General features: G+C 38.3%; 1 protein-coding gene across 9 annotated transcripts in view; it reads left to right on the top strand.

Moving 5' to 3' along the window:
* CEMIP2 (cell migration inducing hyaluronidase 2) overlaps positions 1–19,098 on the top strand; it is an 80,503-nt gene that overhangs the window by 47,324 nt on the left and 14,081 nt on the right. For 7 of the 9 annotated variants that reach the window (XM_042243348.2, XM_060409374.1, XM_060409373.1 and 4 more), the window contains 7 exons: positions 1,442–1,573; positions 3,192–3,227; positions 3,966–4,121; positions 6,637–6,814; positions 9,059–9,274; positions 13,366–13,574; positions 17,627–17,809. In XM_042243348.2, the coding sequence (XP_042099282.1) occupies positions 1,442–1,573; positions 3,192–3,227; positions 3,966–4,121; positions 6,637–6,814; positions 9,059–9,274; positions 13,366–13,574; positions 17,627–17,809 (1,110 nt within the window). The remainder of the gene's footprint in view (positions 1–1,441; positions 1,574–3,191; positions 3,228–3,965; positions 4,122–6,636; positions 6,815–9,058; positions 9,275–13,365; positions 13,575–17,626; positions 17,810–19,098) is intronic. The other 2 variants (XM_027964507.3, XM_060409375.1) reach the window with 1 other exon arrangement.

Raw genomic sequence — 19,098 nt, forward strand, 5'->3', positions numbered from 1 at the left:
CAGACTCATGTCCATCGAGTCGTTGATGCCATCCAGCCATCTCATCTTCAGTCGTCCCCTTCTCCTCCTGCCCCCAATCCCTCCCAGCATCACAGTCTTTTCCAATGAGTCAACTCTTTGCATGAGGTGGCCAGAGTACTAGAGTTTCAGCTTTAGCATCATTCCTTCCAAAGAACACCCAGGACTGATCTCCTTCAGAATGGACTGGTTGGATCTCCTTGCGGTCCAAGGGACTCTCAAGAGTCTTCTCCAACACCACAGTTCAAAAGCATCAGTTCTTCGGCGCTCAGCCTTCTTCACAGTCCAACTCTCACATCCATACATGACCACTGGAAAAACCATAGCCTTGACTAGATGGGCCTTTGTTGGCAAAGTAATGACTCTGCTTTTCAGTATGCTATCTAGGTTGGTCATAACTTTCCTTCCAAGGAGTAAGTGTCTCTTAATTTAAAGTTATTATAAAATAACGGCTTCATTTCCCTGTGCTGTATGGCATATCCTTGTTGCCTGGGTTGCCATTTCCTCCTCCAGAGGACCTTCCCCACCCAGGGATTGAGCCTGTGTTGCTTATGTCAGCTGCACTGGCATGCGGGCTCTTCACCACTAGCACCACTTGGGAAGCCCTGTTTATTTAATGCATAGTAGTGTATATCTCTTAATCCCATACCACCATCTGCTCCCTCCTCCCTTCTCTCCACACTGGTAACTACTCTGATAACTACTTGTTTGTTCTCTGTATCTGTGAATCTGTTTCTTTTTTTGATATATTCATTTGTTTTATTTTTTAGATTACACATATAAGTGATAATGTGGAGCATTTATTTGTGTTTATTTGTCTGACTTATTTCACTAAGCAGACTACCTTCTAGGTCCATCTGTATCACAGATGGCAAATTTTCATTTTTTATGGCTGAGTAATATTCTATAAATATAATCTCTTTTAAAGGAAGGCATTTTAGAGACATGGAACCCCGATTTCCCTCTATATCTAAAACATTTCACCAGCACACAACTAAAATAATACTCTGGTTCACAGATATGTATGTTGAAATATATGATTAATTTACTCAGTAAGTTTATTTTAATATCATGTAACTTAAGAATTTATGAAGACATGCTATATTTCTTAGTTTGAGGTTTTTGTTTATTTTTGAAATGCTTTTAGTGCTTGGAATGTTCTGTAATGTCCACTCTATAAGATAAATTGATGAAAAAAATACTGAAATATGAAATCAGTTCTCTGCAAATTTGTAATTTTTTTTTCTTGTATTTTAAATGCAGATATTAAGTTGTGTCTTGGTTTTTTGGTCTTGTTTTGGTCAAGACAAAAATCTCGAATCTTGTTTTTTGACACTTAAGCTTATAATTTTAAATAGCTGATTCCCATTGCCTTTTTATTACTCTTTAAAAGTCTCTTTTTTTTTTTTCTCCCAACCCTAAGGTTTCGGCCTCATCAGGATGCAGACCCTGAAAAGCCACGTGTTGCTGCTTTAATTGACAGGCTCATTGCTTTTAAAAATAACGACAACGGAGCTTGGGTTAGAGGAGGAGACATTGTTGTTCAGAATTCAGCGTGGGTATTCTCTATGAAGTTACTATCTGATGACACCGATGTATTTATTTTTTAGGCTATTTTTAAAAACTCAGTAGACCGAAAGTACAGTGGTGGTTTCTGAAATCATAGTATCATTACTAATAGACAGGACAAGCTCTGAGGAAGTATGTTAACCGACTGCAAATGTTTGGAATCGTCTCATTCTGCTGCTGTTATTGGAACTGAACTTGTCTGGTGACATGAGAGCTTTTTGATGAGATTAAACAGAAACTGGGACTTTATATAACAAACATGGTCTATGTCAGAGAACTAAATAAAGATTTCGAAACTACCTGCACTTTTTTCCTTCCTCTTGGAAACTCAGTTTCATGATGCTCTTCCACTGCCATTCAAAACAAAAGTTGAATTCCACCTTAATAAGTCTGTTGACTTATGTTTTAACATGACTTGAGGCAATAAGCCTCTCACTTCTTTTCCATTTGTATACTTTTAGGAGGAGCCTGAGGTATGTCAAGCTAAGATTTGGTGTTCAGGAGTTTAGAAAATTGTTTTTTTCTGGCTGATACTGATGTTAATTACTTGGCATTTATCATGAAAAAACTGACACTGTATAAAATCTGTAGAAATAATTTGGAATTAATATTGAAAAGTTTTGAAAAGAATGCTATGATCTAATGGATAAAAATTAGTCATTCCTTGGTATTCATGGGGGATCAGTTTCAGGACCCCACTGAGTACTAAAATCTTGACGCTCAAGATCCTTATATAAAATGTCATAGTATTCAGTATTTTCATATAACCTATACACACCCTTCTGTATACTTTAAATCATCTCTAGAGTACTTGTTATACTCAAGACTGTAAATGCTACCTAAATAGTTGTAAATACAATGTAAATAGTTCCCAGCACTGGGGGACAAAATTTTGCTTTTTGGAGTTTTCTGGAATTAAAAAAAATATTTCTTATCCACAGTTGGTTGAATCTGTGGATGCAGAATACACAGATATGGGAGCCAACCTAATGATAAAAATTGTAAATGTAGGTTTTTAACACACATTCTCTTTGGGCTTCCCTGGTGGCTCAGACGGTCAAGAATCTGCTTGTAATGCCAGAGACCTGGGTTTGATCCCTGAATTGGGAAGATCCCCTGGAGAAAGGGATGGCTACCCACTTCAGTATTTTTACCTGGAAAATTCCATGGACCGAGGAGCCTGGTGGGCTACAGTCCATGAGGTTGCAGAGTCAGACACAACTGAGTGACTAACACTTTCACTTTTCATGTGCTCTTTACTCTGTGCCAGATGCTGTTCTAAACAGTTGAAATGAATTAGCATTTTAATGCTTTCAGATATCCTATGAGGAAGCTTATAGTGTTATTTCAGCCTTTAGGTGAGAAAACTGAGGGACACACAAGTAACTTGCCCAAGGTCACACAGCTAGTAATTGGCAAAGCTGAGATTCAAACCAGGTGCCTTTACTATGGAGACTATGCTTTTAGTTATTGGAGAGTGAAGTTTTTGTGTGGTCTTGAAGAGTAAATATTATTGGAACTTCTTGGATTTTATGACAATTAAATATTGAGAGAATTACCTCTTACATGATGTGATAAATTAAAATGTTCCTCATTCTCTTTAGATTTGCAGACAATGGAATAGGACTGACCTTTGCCAGGTTTGTAATTACTTAAAAAATATTTATCTGTTTATTTTAAAGTTGTAAGGTAAAATAACCTTGATTTTTTGTTTTTTTTTGATAGCACAGGAATGCTGTATCATTTATTAACATTAAAAAAATAGCACTCACTTCTTGATGCCACTAGAGGGCCAAAAATACATTTTTATTGATTAATTGAATTCACACCAAAGTAGGAGGTTGCTCTAGCTGGAACTGCACAGAAGGATAGGCCCATCATATTTTTTGCTTAGAAGAAAACCCTTGAGCTTTTGATTAAAGATCTTAAAAAGTAGGGGAATAAAGAGGAAGGGAGTAAAAGTTGGCAGCAAATTAAATATTTTCTTTCTTAAAAGTTGGTCTCGTTTCACAGTGGTCCTTAAGAACTGAACTTTTTATGTTACATATTTTTCCCCAGATAACAGTTACTCTCATGCCCATCTTAAACATGCTTGTCATCTCATTGTTGTATTTAGGGCAAGTTTATTCTCCTCATTTGCAATATTGTTGTGTGAGACTAAAATAATTAGTTGTTGCTGCTAAATTAAATCTCATTTGTTTAAGTCTAATTTGCAAACCACATATTAATTTATAAGAGGTATACTCACAATTTAGAGGCACCTTTTGATAACTCACTAATATGTATTTAAGAAGCTGCTGGCTACTTTGAAAATTTTTAGGTTTTTTAAGTTATAGCTTGCCTTCCTGTGTGACTAATGATTATTCTTATTTTAATAGTGATGGAAGCTTCCCAAGTGATGAAGGTTCCAGCCAAGAGGTATCTGAATCTCTCTTTGTGGGGGAGAGCAGGAATTACGGCTTTCAGGGTGGTCAGAACAAGTATGTAGGCACTGGAGGGATAGACCTGAAGCCTCGGACATTACCTAGAAACAGGTGAGCATTGCTGTATCAGAGGAATGTTACCTTTAAACAATAAATGAAGCTCTAACCCTTAGAAAAGTTTCCATAATAAGCCTGAATAGATTCCCACCATGACACTTTTCCCACCATATTTATTATTATTAAAATGATTCATTATCATTGCTATTTCATTTGTATGTATTATCCTCTGGGATTCTGGAGCATTAACTATTAAACATTATATATAGATGTCATTATCAATTTTATGGGGTTTCCCTCAGTGGTAAAGAATCCACCTGCAATGTAAGAGCCCTGGGTTTGATCCCTGGATCAGGAAGATCCCCTGAGGAAGGAAATAGCTACCCACTCCAGTATTCCTTCCCAGGAAATTCCTTGGACAGAGAAGCCTGACCGGCTATAGTCCATGGAGTAGCAAGGGTCGGATATGACGTAGCAACTAAACCAGCACATCAGTTTTATAATGAAGAAAACTATCCTGTTTATCCTTCTTGGATAAAGTCTTATGTAAGCTGGTAGTTTTTTTTTTTTTTTTTTTCCTTTCCTGAGCCACAGAAAGTCACCAAACCATAAACTATGGACATCAAATCAGTTTTTCCTTAACATGGTGATGTTAGTTTTAAGAAATAGCCACTGGAAAAAAGAAATTACTTATTGAAAAGAGTCCTAGAAAATCAGTTGATAGATGCCAAAGCTGACTCAAAACCTAACTAGCTGTATAATTAACAATGTTTCAGATGTTGAAAGGGTATGGGGTAGACTTTTGGCATGTTTTCTGTCAAAATAATCACAGTCATTAAAATAGTACTTAGCACTATAAAGATTCTTCAGAACTTTTGGGAAACTATTACCTAATTAATCTGTACCTCAGCTCTGAGACACAGTTTAGAGTTGTCGTCATATTACTTGTAAGAAAACCAGGTAGAGAAAAATTAGTGTTCTAAAGTCCTTACATCAGAGCTAATGTCAGATCTCATTAAGCATCAGTCCCCTTAAAGCCTGACCCCTTAAGCATCAGTCCCCTTAAAGCTATCCACTGTGTCTGGATTTTGGGCTAGGACAGGTCAGCGGGGTAAGGCAAACAGACAGATGACAGGTGGTAAATATTGGCCGAAGGGCTTAGCTAGCTTCTAGCAAAGGGCAGCCTATCCTTGGCCTGTCTCCCCTGCTTATTGTTGGGAAATACTAAACGTCTTTACTACATGCTACACAATGTGTAGAACTTCCTTTAGTTAGACCATGGAAGCCACTAGGAAAGGAACTTCATGGATTTTTAATAGTTAACATTTACTAAATATTTATTATGTATCAGGCCCTGTTCTAAATCTTTTATTATTCAGTTAATCCTTGTAAGCCTGGTGAGGTAGGTGTTGTCATTGTCCTGCTTTATAAATGAGTAACTTACTAAAAGTAGCTAATGTGGGACTCAAAACCTGTTAGTTTGGCTTCAGTGCTCTGCTCTTCGTGATTAAGCCAAAGCCGTTTCTTCTAATATGTAAATTAAAGGAAAAAAAAAAAGCTGTATTAGTTGGGTATGGGCTGCAGTAAAATGGTGGGCAATTCAATTTCATTATTTTTATTTTACATTGGCCTCCAATGTAAAATACTTCAAAATGCTGTTGCTTCTGTGCTAGCTAGCAAGGAATTTTTTAAACAAAGATTGCTGGTTGGTCAATGGGCCTAATTTTTATTTTACTGTATCTTTGCAGCCTTTTCTATGGCAGAGGACCATTTTGTGATATATTCTTGGATACACAAAGATAGGCATAGATTTTAACCAGATTATTTGACTTTCTTGCTAGTGTATATGATTTTTTATTGTAAAACACTGCCAAGTCATAAACTAATTAGGTGCTGTAGAAGTCCTCTGCAATGCCATTAAAAAACTTAATAGGGGAAAAACCTAAGGGATCCAGAATATTATGGGTTTTGTACATTAATTATGGTTAATAATATATGATTAGTAAGTTAAGGAGCTTATGTTTGGACAGAACAGAGTAAAATGAATAAAATGAATTTCTCAATCTAGCTATAGTAAGCCTTGCAAACTTATACTTTTGTACTTTTAAGTATATCATTTCTCCTTATTAATGTTATTTAGTGGCTTGAAAGAAGGTCTCTCTGATTAAGCACAGATTTGTCTTCTTGTGCTAGAGATTTCGGAATTAAAGCTAAATGGTATGAGTTATCAAAGAAAAGATCTTAACTGAGTTGATTCAAGGAAGCAAAGTCACCTCTTGGAGAGGCCTTCACTGTATGTGAAATAGCATCTCTGTCCTACTCAATTCTATCCTATTACTATGTCTTTTGTTATGCTCTTATCTGAAATTACCCGTTATGTTTTTGTTTGCCTTTCTCACTGCAGTATAGATTTCATTAGATTGGAGATCTTGCTTTATTAGCACTGTATCCTCGAATTGTACTTAATGTATATGGGATATTTAACAGTATTTATGAAACAAATATGTAAGTGAAATGCTGTTAAACAGATGGGCCCATATGCATTAAACAAAATTTTGTATTTCAACAGGACATTTCCAATTAGAGGCTTTCAAATCTATGATGGGCCCATTCATCTCACCAGGTGCACTTTCAAAAAATATGTGCCAACTTTAGATAGATATACCAGTGCTATTGGCTTCCTCATGAAGAATTCCTGGCAGATAACCCCTAGAAATAACATCTCCTTCGTAAAGTTTGGTCCACATGTAAGTACGTTCTTATGGCTCCTATACAGTGGCTATGGGTACCAAGCGGAGGGATGGCACATTTCCAGAGAAAGAAACACAGAGATGGGATTTGCACTGAGTTTTTAGGCTTGGGAGGCGAATTCTATGCAAGAGTAACTCCTGATTTCAGGTACTCTGTCCTGCTGAGTTTAGGGTGAGAACAGAAGTCCCATGTGACCTAGAGTATTTTTGATATTCTGGTGATATCATCAAAGGGAAAATGACTTAATGTGATGATACAGTGGTGGGAATTGTAGAATTTCATGGGAATAAGAGGACATATGATTTTGGGGAATTCAGTATAATAATCCATAAAGAGATTTGGGTTTTACCTGGTATTTTACTTTTCTGAGATCTATCCTGGGGAGCTGGAGAATAAAAGATTGGGAAAGAAGAGAAATACTGGGGTGATAGGAAACAAATTGGGTTATTTCTGATATAAACTATTGGAGTATTTTTATGAAGATTGCAAAAAAGACTGAGAAATAATTGTTTATGATACAGTAGGCCGCAGAAATCATTTTCTCAGTAGTTTCACCAGTGCCCTCCTTACCATCAGTACATAGGCCAATCTGGTTATGTACCCCCAGCCTCTTCCCATCTTGCCACTTCTAAGATGACAGCAGTGTAGAGATGGAGTCTCAGACCATCTTGCTTTCTGCTCCCACAGGCAGCCGCAATTGTAAAGTGACTCCTAGTTTTGTCATTCATGTCCATAGGCAAACTCTGTGGTTCCCCAGTTTAAAAGAGAACTTAGGTTAGTTTACCAAAGTCTATAACTGGTTTTTGTGAACAGCCGAGGCATGGAACAGAGGCACAGGTGCAAACTGATTGCCTGGTTCTCGTCTAGACTGCATTACTCCAGGGGAAGAGGAAGAGCTACACTGTGGACAGGGTTGCATGTAAATAGGGTGGGTCTTGGATTGCCTCTCCATTGTGGAGGTTGGCAGCTCACTTACAGCCTGGATGTTCTCTCCATACATAGAGTTTAGTGATCACTGACATGGTCATACTGAAAAAACAGTTTTTAGATGTTGCATTTGTGGCAGAGTTAGAGTTCTCACAGCTTAAGAGAATCCATGCTGTTTAAGGCCAGTGTTTCATCAGCTTGGAATTTTCTAAGGTGCTGATGCTCTGGAACCATTTGTGAAGGGTATGTTCCTCAAATTTGTTCTTTCTAAAAAGATGGAGAGTATGTCCTAGACTTTAAGATTTAACCGTGGGAGGTATAAGTAAAGAGAGAAAAGAGTCTAGAACTAAGAACTTAGAACCATTTGTCCCACACATCACTGAGTTTCCATTGAGTTGCTTATCATTTAGATGTTCAGTTGATTTTAAAACTTGCCAGGGCAACGAGGGCATAAAAGCATCGTAAGGTGTATCTGCGTGGTTTGAATAACATTAGCCTGGTGGGCTACAGTCCATAGGGTCGCAAAGAGTCAGACACAACTGAAGCAACTTAGCACGCACCGAAAGATTATAAATGATGTAACCTGTAGCCTGCTTTGTAGCTAGCTAGGTACTATGTGTTTGATAAAGGTATTGAATTAATGTTATCCGACATGAAAATTGCTGAGCTGGACTTAATCTGTGTTGAGGAGAGAAAAAAATAACAGACACCTTTCAACATGTTCTAATGAGTCCAGTGGTCAGGCAACCATACCAAAACAACATTTAGACTGTTTCAGTTTGGAACTGTACTTATTTTTTGGTGACAGGAGTCATTCACAAGTTAACTAAAACATTTGAAGTAAAATGAAATGATTAGCTCAGGAGATTGAACTTGTAATATATTTTAATTTAACTGAGGTATAATTTGCGGACAGGGAAATGCAGAGATCTTAAGTGAAAAGGTTTTAAGTTTTAACAAATACATATGACTACGTTGTTCCTCTTTCCACAACTATTCTGGTTTCTGTTACCATGAATTCGTTTTATCTGGGGAACAGGTAATCGTTTTTAAGTTGAAAAAAGGGAAAACATCAAAGATGAAGTTGAATGCTTGCTGCCGAAACTAAGGCTTCAGGAAGTTTTTTTTTCCCATTCATGTCATAATTAATCAAAAATGTTGGTTGACAACTATGCTGTGACTCAGAACTGCATAGTCTTCAAGGAACTGTAATGCATTGTAATGAACATGAAGTTGGGTTCTTGCAGGGGACACTGGGGAACATGGCAGGGGAGCCCTCACTGTGGGATGTCCTTGTTTTTCACTGCTGTCAGGTCTCTCTTAATGTATTCTTTGGAAAGCCTGGCCCCTGGTTTGAAGACTGTGAGCTAGATGGTGATAAGAACTCCATATTCCACGACATTGATGGCTCTGTGACGGGATACAAGGATGCTTATGTGGGAAGAATGGACAACTACCTGATCCGCCATCCAAGCTGTATAAACGTGACCAAATGGAACGCAGTGGTGTGCAGTGGGAGCTATGCCCAGGTAGGCCAAAGTGCATCGTGATACCTGATCCCCGCCCCGCTCCTGACAGCACTGTTTCTGTGAGGAGTACTCTTCAGGTCTTCGGGCTGATGGATACTTCTCAAAGCATGACTTTTTTTTTTTAAAGCAGTCAAAAAAAAGAAAAATTTCATTAGAAATCATAGACTCATAGAATTTTATTTCAAGTTCCCCCACTACAAACCAATTTAAAAGTGGAAAAGTGAACCCAAAAGAAGTAGGATTAATTTGCACTTGGTTAAGTATGGTTGGGAGATAGTTGGGGTGAGAAACCATATTTCCTGAGTCTTAGGCCAGGTTTTCTAGCTGTGCTACAGCTGTGCCCCCTGAGAAGCCATTTTATTCTTTGCTTTTAGGGTTACTGAGTGCTAAGTTGCTTCAGTTGTGTCCAACTCTTTGAGACCCTATGGACTGTAGCCCATCAGGCTCCTCTGTCCATGGGATTCTCCAGGCAAGAATATTGGAGTGGGTTGCCATTCTCTCCTCCAGTGGATCTTCCCAACCCAGGGATTGAACCCATGTCTCTTACAGCTCCTGTATTGGCAGGTGGGTTCTTGACCACAGGTGCTGCCTGGGAAGCCCTTTAGGGTTATTATCTCTATTTATCCCTAAATTAGGGAATCTAACTTGTGAGGCAGAATATCAGTAGGTCACATGGAAAGTAGTATATTCTCAGAAACAGAGTTGGGAATTGGAAATGCGTGGACAAGGAAGAAATCCAAGGAAATTCTGCAAATCATAATATATCTATGAAAATATGAAGGAGATGCTATAGATTGGGAAACACTTCTTTGAAAACATTAAGCTAGTGTGCATTTATTAACTGGATGCCAAGTATAAGAGGATGGAACACTTTGGGAGGTATAATGTTCAGAAAATAGATGCTGGAACTAGACCACGTGGCTTTGAATCCTGGCTTTGCTATTTTCTTAATACGAGATGTGTAAGTTAATTAGCTGCTCTGTGCCTGTGCACAGTGAGGATAATATTAGATTCTTTCATATGTGGCTGTTGCGAAGATAGAATGCATGAGTACTGATAATACATTTCACCCGTGGCCTGGCACATAGTGAAGTGCTTGCTGCAATTAGTATTATTTGAAGAGCAAGGCTCTAAGTTGCAAAGATGATTTTAATAGTGATATTTTGGATGGATAGAAGATTGCAGAATGAAGGTACCAGTTGCCCAGAATTTTGAAGAGAGCAGAATTTTGTTTCCATATTTTAGACAATTACATGGTCATATTTTAAAATAAATGTTGAGGGAGATAAAAGAATAAAGGAAAAGGATAGCTGGAGCGTGAAGAGGAGAATTAGAGGAAGAGCAAGGTATTCTCCAAGGCAGACTGAGCTCTGATAGTCTCAAAGGCAAGAAAGAAGCCTCACTTGCTGATGTGCTGCTGAATTCTCTTATTTGTAGGATGGGTTTTTCCTGGGGAAGGACCAGTTTGGTGATGGAGTACCTTTGCTGAACTCTGGCTACTTGAACCATCAAGTGTGTGTTTGTGGCTCCTGCTTTTCAATTTCTTGAGCCCCTGGGGTCTTATGGTTTCTGCCATTTAATAAGCCTTCTGTATTGGGAGCTTCCTGAAGCAGATTTCTTTATTACTCTTCAGACTTTGAATCATCATTGTTAAAGAATGCTATGATTCTTAAGTTTAAAAAAAAAAAAAACACAAAACAGCTTCAAAAAGATTCTCATCAATAGACAAGACAAAGGGCTTAAGAGGGATAAAGATTAGAGAGATTTTTCTGGCTTCTTTTAAAGGAATACTAGCCTCTTTGTTGTGGGATTTCTCATCCCCATGGGAGCAAGAAGAATCATACTTGCCTGAGTTCCAGGAAGGACCAGGAAAGGATGGAGAATTAATTATAGTAAAAAATAAAGAAGAAAAGAATGTGGTTAAAAATGTGATTTATTTTTTCATTCATTTTATTCTTAACCAGAATTGCCCTCTAAAATTAAGTAGACTCATTAATGCCTAAGAAGATGTAGAAATTTGAGAATTAAAACAAAAATAAGAAGCTTTTAAATTCTTTAATAGCTACAGTTGTAGGTAAATTGCTAGCCATGTGTATTCAAAGGAACATGTATCTGTTTGTCTTTCTTAATGTGGTATGTAGTCACTAATGAAGACTTTATATTTTGTTTTAAATGTCTCTGTAATCTGGATTTCATGTACTTGAGACTGTGAACCTGATACTTCTGTCTTACAAAGCAAAGTAGTAATTCTATATTTTTGTTGTTTTTGTTTGTTCACTCCTGCCCACGAGGCTCTGGGAATGGTAAGATAGACATTTTCTCCAGGGGATTTGAAATTTGGGTTGGGAGCCCACATCTACAGCCATTTGTTGTTCCTTGGATGATATATAATACTGTAAGTTTTTAGCAAAAATTAGAAACAACTGGATCTCAAGATATTAGCTATTTGTAAATATTTTTAATGGAATGTCTGCTTTTTGCTAACCCAAGGATAAAGGTACTCAAGAAGAAAGGTGGTATCATAAGGATCATGCTGTGCTGTGCTTAGCCACTCAGCCGTGTCCGACTCTTTGCGACCCCATGAACTGTAGCCCACCAGGCACCTCTGTCCATGGGGATTCTCCAGGCAAGAAGACTGAAGTGGGTTGCCATGCCCTCCTCCAGGGGATCTTCCCAACCCAGGGATCGAACCCAGGTCTCCCACATTGCAGGCAGATTCTTCACCGACTGAGCCACCAGGGAACCCCAGGAATACTGGAGTGGGTAGTCTACCCTTTCTCCAGGGAATCTTCCTGACCCAGAAATTGAACCAGGGTCTCCTGCACTGCAGGTGAATTCTTTACCAGCTGAGCTACTAGGGAAGCCCTCATAAGGAGCATGTGCCACCTCAAATCCTTGGATTTGTGAAAAGGCAGGTTATAGATAGGTGTTTGGGGTGGGGTGTGTATTTTATTATATTTTATATATAACTTTTATATAACCTATTATTGGGTTGGCCAAAAAGTTCATTTGGGTTTTTCTGTTGCCATGTAATGAAAAAATCCTGAAAGAACTTTTTGGTCAACCCAATGTAATGAAGTACAGGTCACATATAAACATTTAAGTAAACAACAAGTAAATATAATATATTAAACATATATATTTAAATGAAGACAATCAGTCTCAAACTATGTATTTCCTATCTGTATTTTAATCTTTACATGGTGTCAGTATAGAAGAGTTATATCAAAATAGTCAAACACAAATGAAAGTTAAGACTTCCTGGCTCAAAGAATTTATAATTAAGGAATCACTATGGACAAAACTGTGTAATAGAGAAACAGAAAACAGAGAAGTCGTGTGGATTACATGCAGCATTCTGCAGACGCTTCGATACTTCTGGGGAATTCTGTTACAGATGCTGATTTGTTTTAGGAAATTGTTCTGAGGTTTGTTCCTTGGAGGATGCATTTGGGGAAGATTTTGTTTTGGTGTAGCATGGGGCCCAAATACCACTGGAATAAACTCAGGGCTTTCAAATTTGCCTCAGTTTAATATGTTTTTCCAGTTTTTGCAGAACACTTTATAACTTTTTTGTTTTTAATGGGTGAAAAATGACTTCTTGGGCTGATGCAGGTCATGGAAAATCGAAAGCCAAAGCTCTAAGATATTTTAAATTTCCACCTCTTATTTCAGAGGAAAGCCTTTCAGATTTAACTAGAGGGTATCAGTTTTCACATTAATTTACTAATTTTTTGTATGTGTGTACTTCAGAGGGATTTTTTTATATGTGTGTACTTGAGGGATTTCTTTGACAAGCTATGTAAACCACAGAGGTTTTATATTCTGATGAATAAGCTGGCCTGTTGTGGAAGAGATGATGAAGATCTTGGCTAGCAGAGCACATGGTCTGTTTTTACCATTTCAGCTTAAGTAGGCTTCATTGTAAGTGGAGCTTAGGATGAAGTTGGCTACTACTCATTTTTGTCTGGCACAGATCATAGAATCTCTCTTTTGAAAGTAGAGACACTTGATGTTTGCTGGAAATGTTTTTTCTTTTAGCTATTTAAATTTTCATTCTCTTTTCTTTAATTCTTAATTATTTTTCGAAGGTCTATGTGCAGACATGGAGCACTCCGAATCTGACTATGACTATCACACGAGATGAGTATCCAGACTATCCTATGGTGCTCCGAGGAATTAACCAGAAGGCAGCTTTCTCACAGTACCAGCCTGTGATCATGCTGGAGAAGGGCTACACCATCCACTGGAATGGGCCAGCACCCAAGATTGCTTTTCTATACCTCATAAACTTCAACAAGTATGTTTCTGTTACTGTTATTTCAAATAGTTGAGCAAGTAGTAATTTAGTGGAGACAAATAATAACCTATCTCCTTTGTAGCAAGTAAAGAATGCCGGCTTTACGTACTTTGTTCCTGCTGTGGAAAGGCTATATATGTTATATTGATGGAATTAAGGGATAATAGAGGTTAAATCCTCTCCTTTTAAAAGCATGTGTTTTTCTCTATGGCCAAGGTATTGCAGAAAGCCATTTAGCAGTAGGATTCTTTTGTTTTTAGCTCTACCATGTGGCTTGTATGTGGAAGTGTGAGATCTTAGTTCCCCGGCCAGGGACCAAACCTGGGCCCTCAGCAGTGAGAGCACCAGTCTTCACCACTGGCCTGGCAGAGAATTCCCCAACAGTAGATTTTAATACTGTATGCTGAATACTTTAATTCTCCATAGCTGGGATAGGAAGGCATTTTAATCTGGTGTTCCAGCTGAGCAGTTGGTTACCTAGAAAGTAAAAAGGTTTTTGAGGCCAAGTTTAGACTTGACAGAAGAGAGTGGTATGATTGATTATTTATGTCATCAGTGGGCATGGAGTGGAAAATTGTGGCCTGAATGCCAGATATTTTGCACCTCTGCCTGTATGTGAAAGCATCTTTCTATTCCCTCTTGACTTCTCAATTGTCTGCTCTCATGGTATTACTTTTAATCAAAACCTCTTTATTTACTTAATTAATTTATTATTTAATTTATTTAAATGTTTACTGTGTGCCAGTTGATACAAGGATGACCGAGAGAAATATTTGTCCTTTAGGAGCTCACAGTATACAGGTAGAACAAAATTTAAGTAAATAAGCCAGTACTATTTTTTTAATGGACAAAGGATAAGAGCAATTATCCTGCATAAGGGAGTTGGGCCAGGCTACACTGAGGAAGTGACAGTAAGTGATCATTTTGTTACAAAAGCAGCAGAGTTGGTAAAGGGCTAGTTCTGCTCGAAGACTGAGACTGATGTATTGATTGCCATGGGAGCCTAGGTTAGGGAAGTGACAGAGGAGAGACTAGAAACCAGAACTGGGACTATCTAGATATGTGTGGTGGTTAAACCATGGGACTCCATGAAACTGCTCAGATATGTCCCTGCAAAATTGAAATGGTTTGTTCACCTGATTGGTCACAAACCTTGACTTGTCAGAACTCTCTTAAAGTACTAACTGAAATGAACAGAAATGGACATAGATCATATAAGAATTTGCCTCTAAGTAGGCTGGGGAAACAGTAGAAACTGTGTCAGACTTTATTTTTTGGGGCTCCAAAATCACTGCAGATGGTGACTGCAGCCATGAAATTAAAAGACACTTACTCCTAGGAAGAAAAGTTATGAACAACCTAGATAGCATATTCAAAAGCAGAGACATTACTTTGCCGACTAAGGTCCGTCTAGTCAAGGCTATGGTTTTTCCTGTGGTCATGTATGGATGTGAGAGTTGGACTGTGAAGAAGGCTGAGTGCCGAAGAATTGATGCTTTTGAACTGTGGTGTTGGAGAAGACTCTTGAGAGTCCCTTGGACTGCAAGGAGATCCAACCAGTCCATTCTAAAGGAGATCAACCCTGGAATTTCTTTGGAAGGAATGATGCTAAAGCTGAAACTCCAATACTTTGGCCACCTCATGCGAAGAGTTGACTCATTGGAAAAGACTCTGATGCTGGGAGGGATTGGGGGCAGGAGGAGAAGGGGACGACAGAGGATGAGATGGCTGGATGGCATCATGGACTTGATGGACATGAGTCTGAGTGAACTCCGGGAGATGGTGATGAACAGGGAGGCCTGGCGTGCTGCGGTTCATGGGGTCGCAAAGTCGGACACGACTGAGCGACTGAACTGAACTGAGGCCACTTTTAAGAATGGCTGAACATATGGTAGATGCTCTTATTCTGAGATGTTAGGTCTCTGGCATATGCTCTAAACTGAACCATTACTGTTTTCCTGTAATACTTGTTGCTGCCAAAGAACTGCACCTTCACTTACTGAGTCAACCAAGTCAAAAAAAGAAAACAAACTCAGGACTCATCTTTGGCTCTTTCTTTTCTCTCATTTCTCCATCCTATTAGTGGCCAAGCCCGGTTGGTCCTGTCTCCTTAATATTGTTCAAATCTCTTCACTCTTGCCACCCTCACTGCTTGTGACTAAGTCATTATCATCTCCCCTAGATCCCTGCAGCAGCTTCCTACTCGGTCTCCCCGCCTCCCCCCACTTCCAATCCTTGGCCCACATTGTGGCCAGGGTGTAGTTCTTTTTAAAAGCCAGTCTGATCATATCACTCCCATCTGTGAGCTACCTAGAAGTCAATGAAAGAACAAATGATTGTCAGAGAGGGTGGCGGAGACATGCCAAAGAGTGATCAGCAGTCCAAAAAGTTATAGCTGGCAGGTTGTGAACCTGAGGGTGAGATATTACAGTCAAAAGGTAAACAGGGTTCTGTACATACCAAACATAATTTTTTGAATAAATACTGAGCAAGTAAAAAACGTTTTAAAGTGAAAAAAGGGCTGAGCCAGAAGTTTCAAAACTCCATATGGGCTTGAAATTCAGTCAGAGTTTCCTTGTTTAATCATCTAAAAGTTTGTAAAAATTATATCATGGGCAGAGGCAAGAGGAGGAGATGTAAGTTTTTTTTCCCATGTTTAAGATAATTACAGAGAGATCATGGATTTTGTGGCACTTTTGAAAATAACAGTTTAAAAGTTATAAATCTATACTTATTGCACAAACTAAGAAAATGCAGAAAAACATAAAGAAAACTGCAAAAGCCTATAATTCTTCTAATCAAAGTAAGGCATTATAAATGTGTATAGGGTTCCCATCTCTTTCCACCCTCAAAGGTTCTCTGAGTATATCTTATACCAAAATGTATTTAACTATTCCATTCCCTCATGAACATTTAGACTGTTTTTCTCCTGTCCCTCCTCCCCTTTTACTATTACAAATAATACCGGATAGAACATTTTTCTTATTTATTTTTAGTCTGTGCTTCTAATTCTTTAGTGGGATTACTGAATGAAATTTGTGTGAACAGTTTTAAACCCTCATTACATATTGTGTTAAAATTCTTTAGAATGATTAAAAAGTTCTGGAAATGAATAGTGGTGATCGTTGTACAACCTTGTGAATGTACGTAATGCCACTAAACTGTAAAGTTAAAAATGTCAAACATGGCAAATTTTGTATTTTACCACAATTTAAAGAACATCAGAAAAAAGCAAATGATAAAAAAAGGAGAAATGTTTTTAATGGTTTTTTGAAGAGTATTAATTTTATATCCAAGAACATTAGGTAAGAAAAAACACTATTGCAATTTGGTAATATTATCAAAGACTTTAAAAATGCATATACCTTTGTCTCTAGCAATTCTAGGGCTTCCCTGGCTGCTCAGTGGGAAAGAATCTGCCTGCCGAGCAGGAAATGTGGGTTCGATCCCTGGGTTGGGAAGATCCTCTGGAGAAGGAAATGGCAACCCACTCCAGTACTCTTGCCTGCAAAATCCCACGGACAGAGGAGCCTGGTGGGTTACGGATACAACTTACTGACTGAACAACAATAACAGCAACTGGCAATTTTGCCACTAGGAATTTTTCCTGGGGTTATTATAAAAGATGCAAATATATTTATGAATAAAAAAATCCTTTGGAAAACTTTTGGCGGTGTACATTTCCACAATCAGGCTATCAGTGTTTATTCCATCTTAGTGTACCCATTCCCAACCATCTCATTTAATTTTCTTATCTGCTTACAGTATCTGAGTACATTTTATCCAACGTTTATTCACATTCTCTGAAATCTTGTTGCAAACAAGATTTTTCTAAGCCATATCATTGTAAATATATGATGAGAGAAATCTGGGTAACATGGAAAGGTGGATAGCTTATGTGTGTTAGGGTTCAGGACTTTCGTTGTTAGTGGCTCCATACACAGTAGAAATTTAGGAAGGAGAATATCATGGCTAAAATTTACATATGCTGTAATACTCAGAAGATATTGGCTCAGATGTGGACTTGTGTTTTTATTGTCTCTCCTTTATAGGAATGACTGGATTCGAGTCGGTCTCTGCTATCCATCAAACACAAGTTTTCAGGTTACCTTTGGCTTTTTACAGCGGCATAATGGCTCGTTATCCAAAATGGAAGAGTATGAGCCTGTGCATTCTCTGGAGGAACTGCAGAAGAAGCAGTCTGAGAGGAAATTTTATTTTGACTCCAGCACGGGGTAATTCAGGGCAACCAGTGAACGAAAACTTTTGCTTTTCTTTAATGGTGAAATTACTAGTTCTTCGGTGTAACTAAGAATAGGCTGTGATGTGATGGCTAGTTAGAAAAGCAGCTGATGTGGGTAATTCTCTGCTCATCACCATTAGAGGTTTAAGGAGAACTAGAATGACTCATAATTACAGTTGGCAATAGGAATCGAGTGAGATGTTTGCCGTATACCTATTAAGGCAATTTAGAGAGAGAAATTACCCTTGTCAATAAAGAACCAGTAGGCCCAGTTGAAAATTAAAATGATGTTTTCCACAACAACTCTAAAGATGATTATTTCCATATGATATAGTTCATATTTTAGCAAAAGCTCATTTTTCTCTTCCTTTAAGGCTATCTCTCAAGTTGACCTTGGGTTTAAAACAAAAAACAAGAAACACTGTGTAACCATGGCATATTTGCTTTCAACTTTCTCTAGGCTGCATCTTTCCACTTTTTAATTCTAATCCTGTTCACCTGGGGTCCTGTTGGCTTTGTCTGCTTTTATCCAGTTACAGTCTCTCAGCCTTTGGGTTATGGTAGGCTTGATCTCCTGTACTCTTCCAGAAAGTAGCATGCTCCTCCAATATCCATTCCTTAAGCTGACATTTCTACTCCACACCATTGTCTAGATACTATAAAGATACTCATGTAAATAAGATGCATTTCTTCTGCAAACTCACTGTCCACTGAAGGATGTGGGCATGTAAAGCAAGTAATTGGAGGGTGAAAGGTTTAAATGCTGTAAGTCTTATAGTGTGCCTTTTGAGATAATCCACAAGTTCAGCCTTGGGTGGTCAGTGACAACCCACGAGGGCGACACTGGGGCTAACTCTTGAGGAGTGAGTAGGAGGAGATGAGTAAGTGTTCCAAGAACAGTATGGATAAATGCATGGAGGCATGAAAAACATGGCATGGCATGTTTGGGGAAAGAAACTTTTGGATTTAAGAGAAGGGTGGCTGGACTGACTGTGGGGGAATAAGGTTGGAGTTCACTCAATTGCCTTGTTAACCTTTGGGTAAGAAGTGACTCATTTGCCCTCCAGGGCTGGTGCAGCAGCCAGCGTGATTAGCTTAAATCCTTTCGTATCACTTTCTCTTATGTTTAACTTCTAATTTTAAAACCTATTTGGACTTTTAAAACCTTTTAAAACCTAGTTGGACTTTTATTCTATAGATGACAGAACAGCCACATTCCCAGTTGATTTTCTGCAAAAATAAATGTACGGCCCAAATTTGTAAGGACATTCTGGTGATCAC

The sequence above is a fragment of the Ovis aries genome, chromosome 2 (genome assembly GCF_016772045.2).
Source record: "Ovis aries strain OAR_USU_Benz2616 breed Rambouillet chromosome 2, ARS-UI_Ramb_v3.0, whole genome shotgun sequence".
Taxonomy (NCBI): Eukaryota; Metazoa; Chordata; class Mammalia; order Artiodactyla; family Bovidae; genus Ovis; species Ovis aries.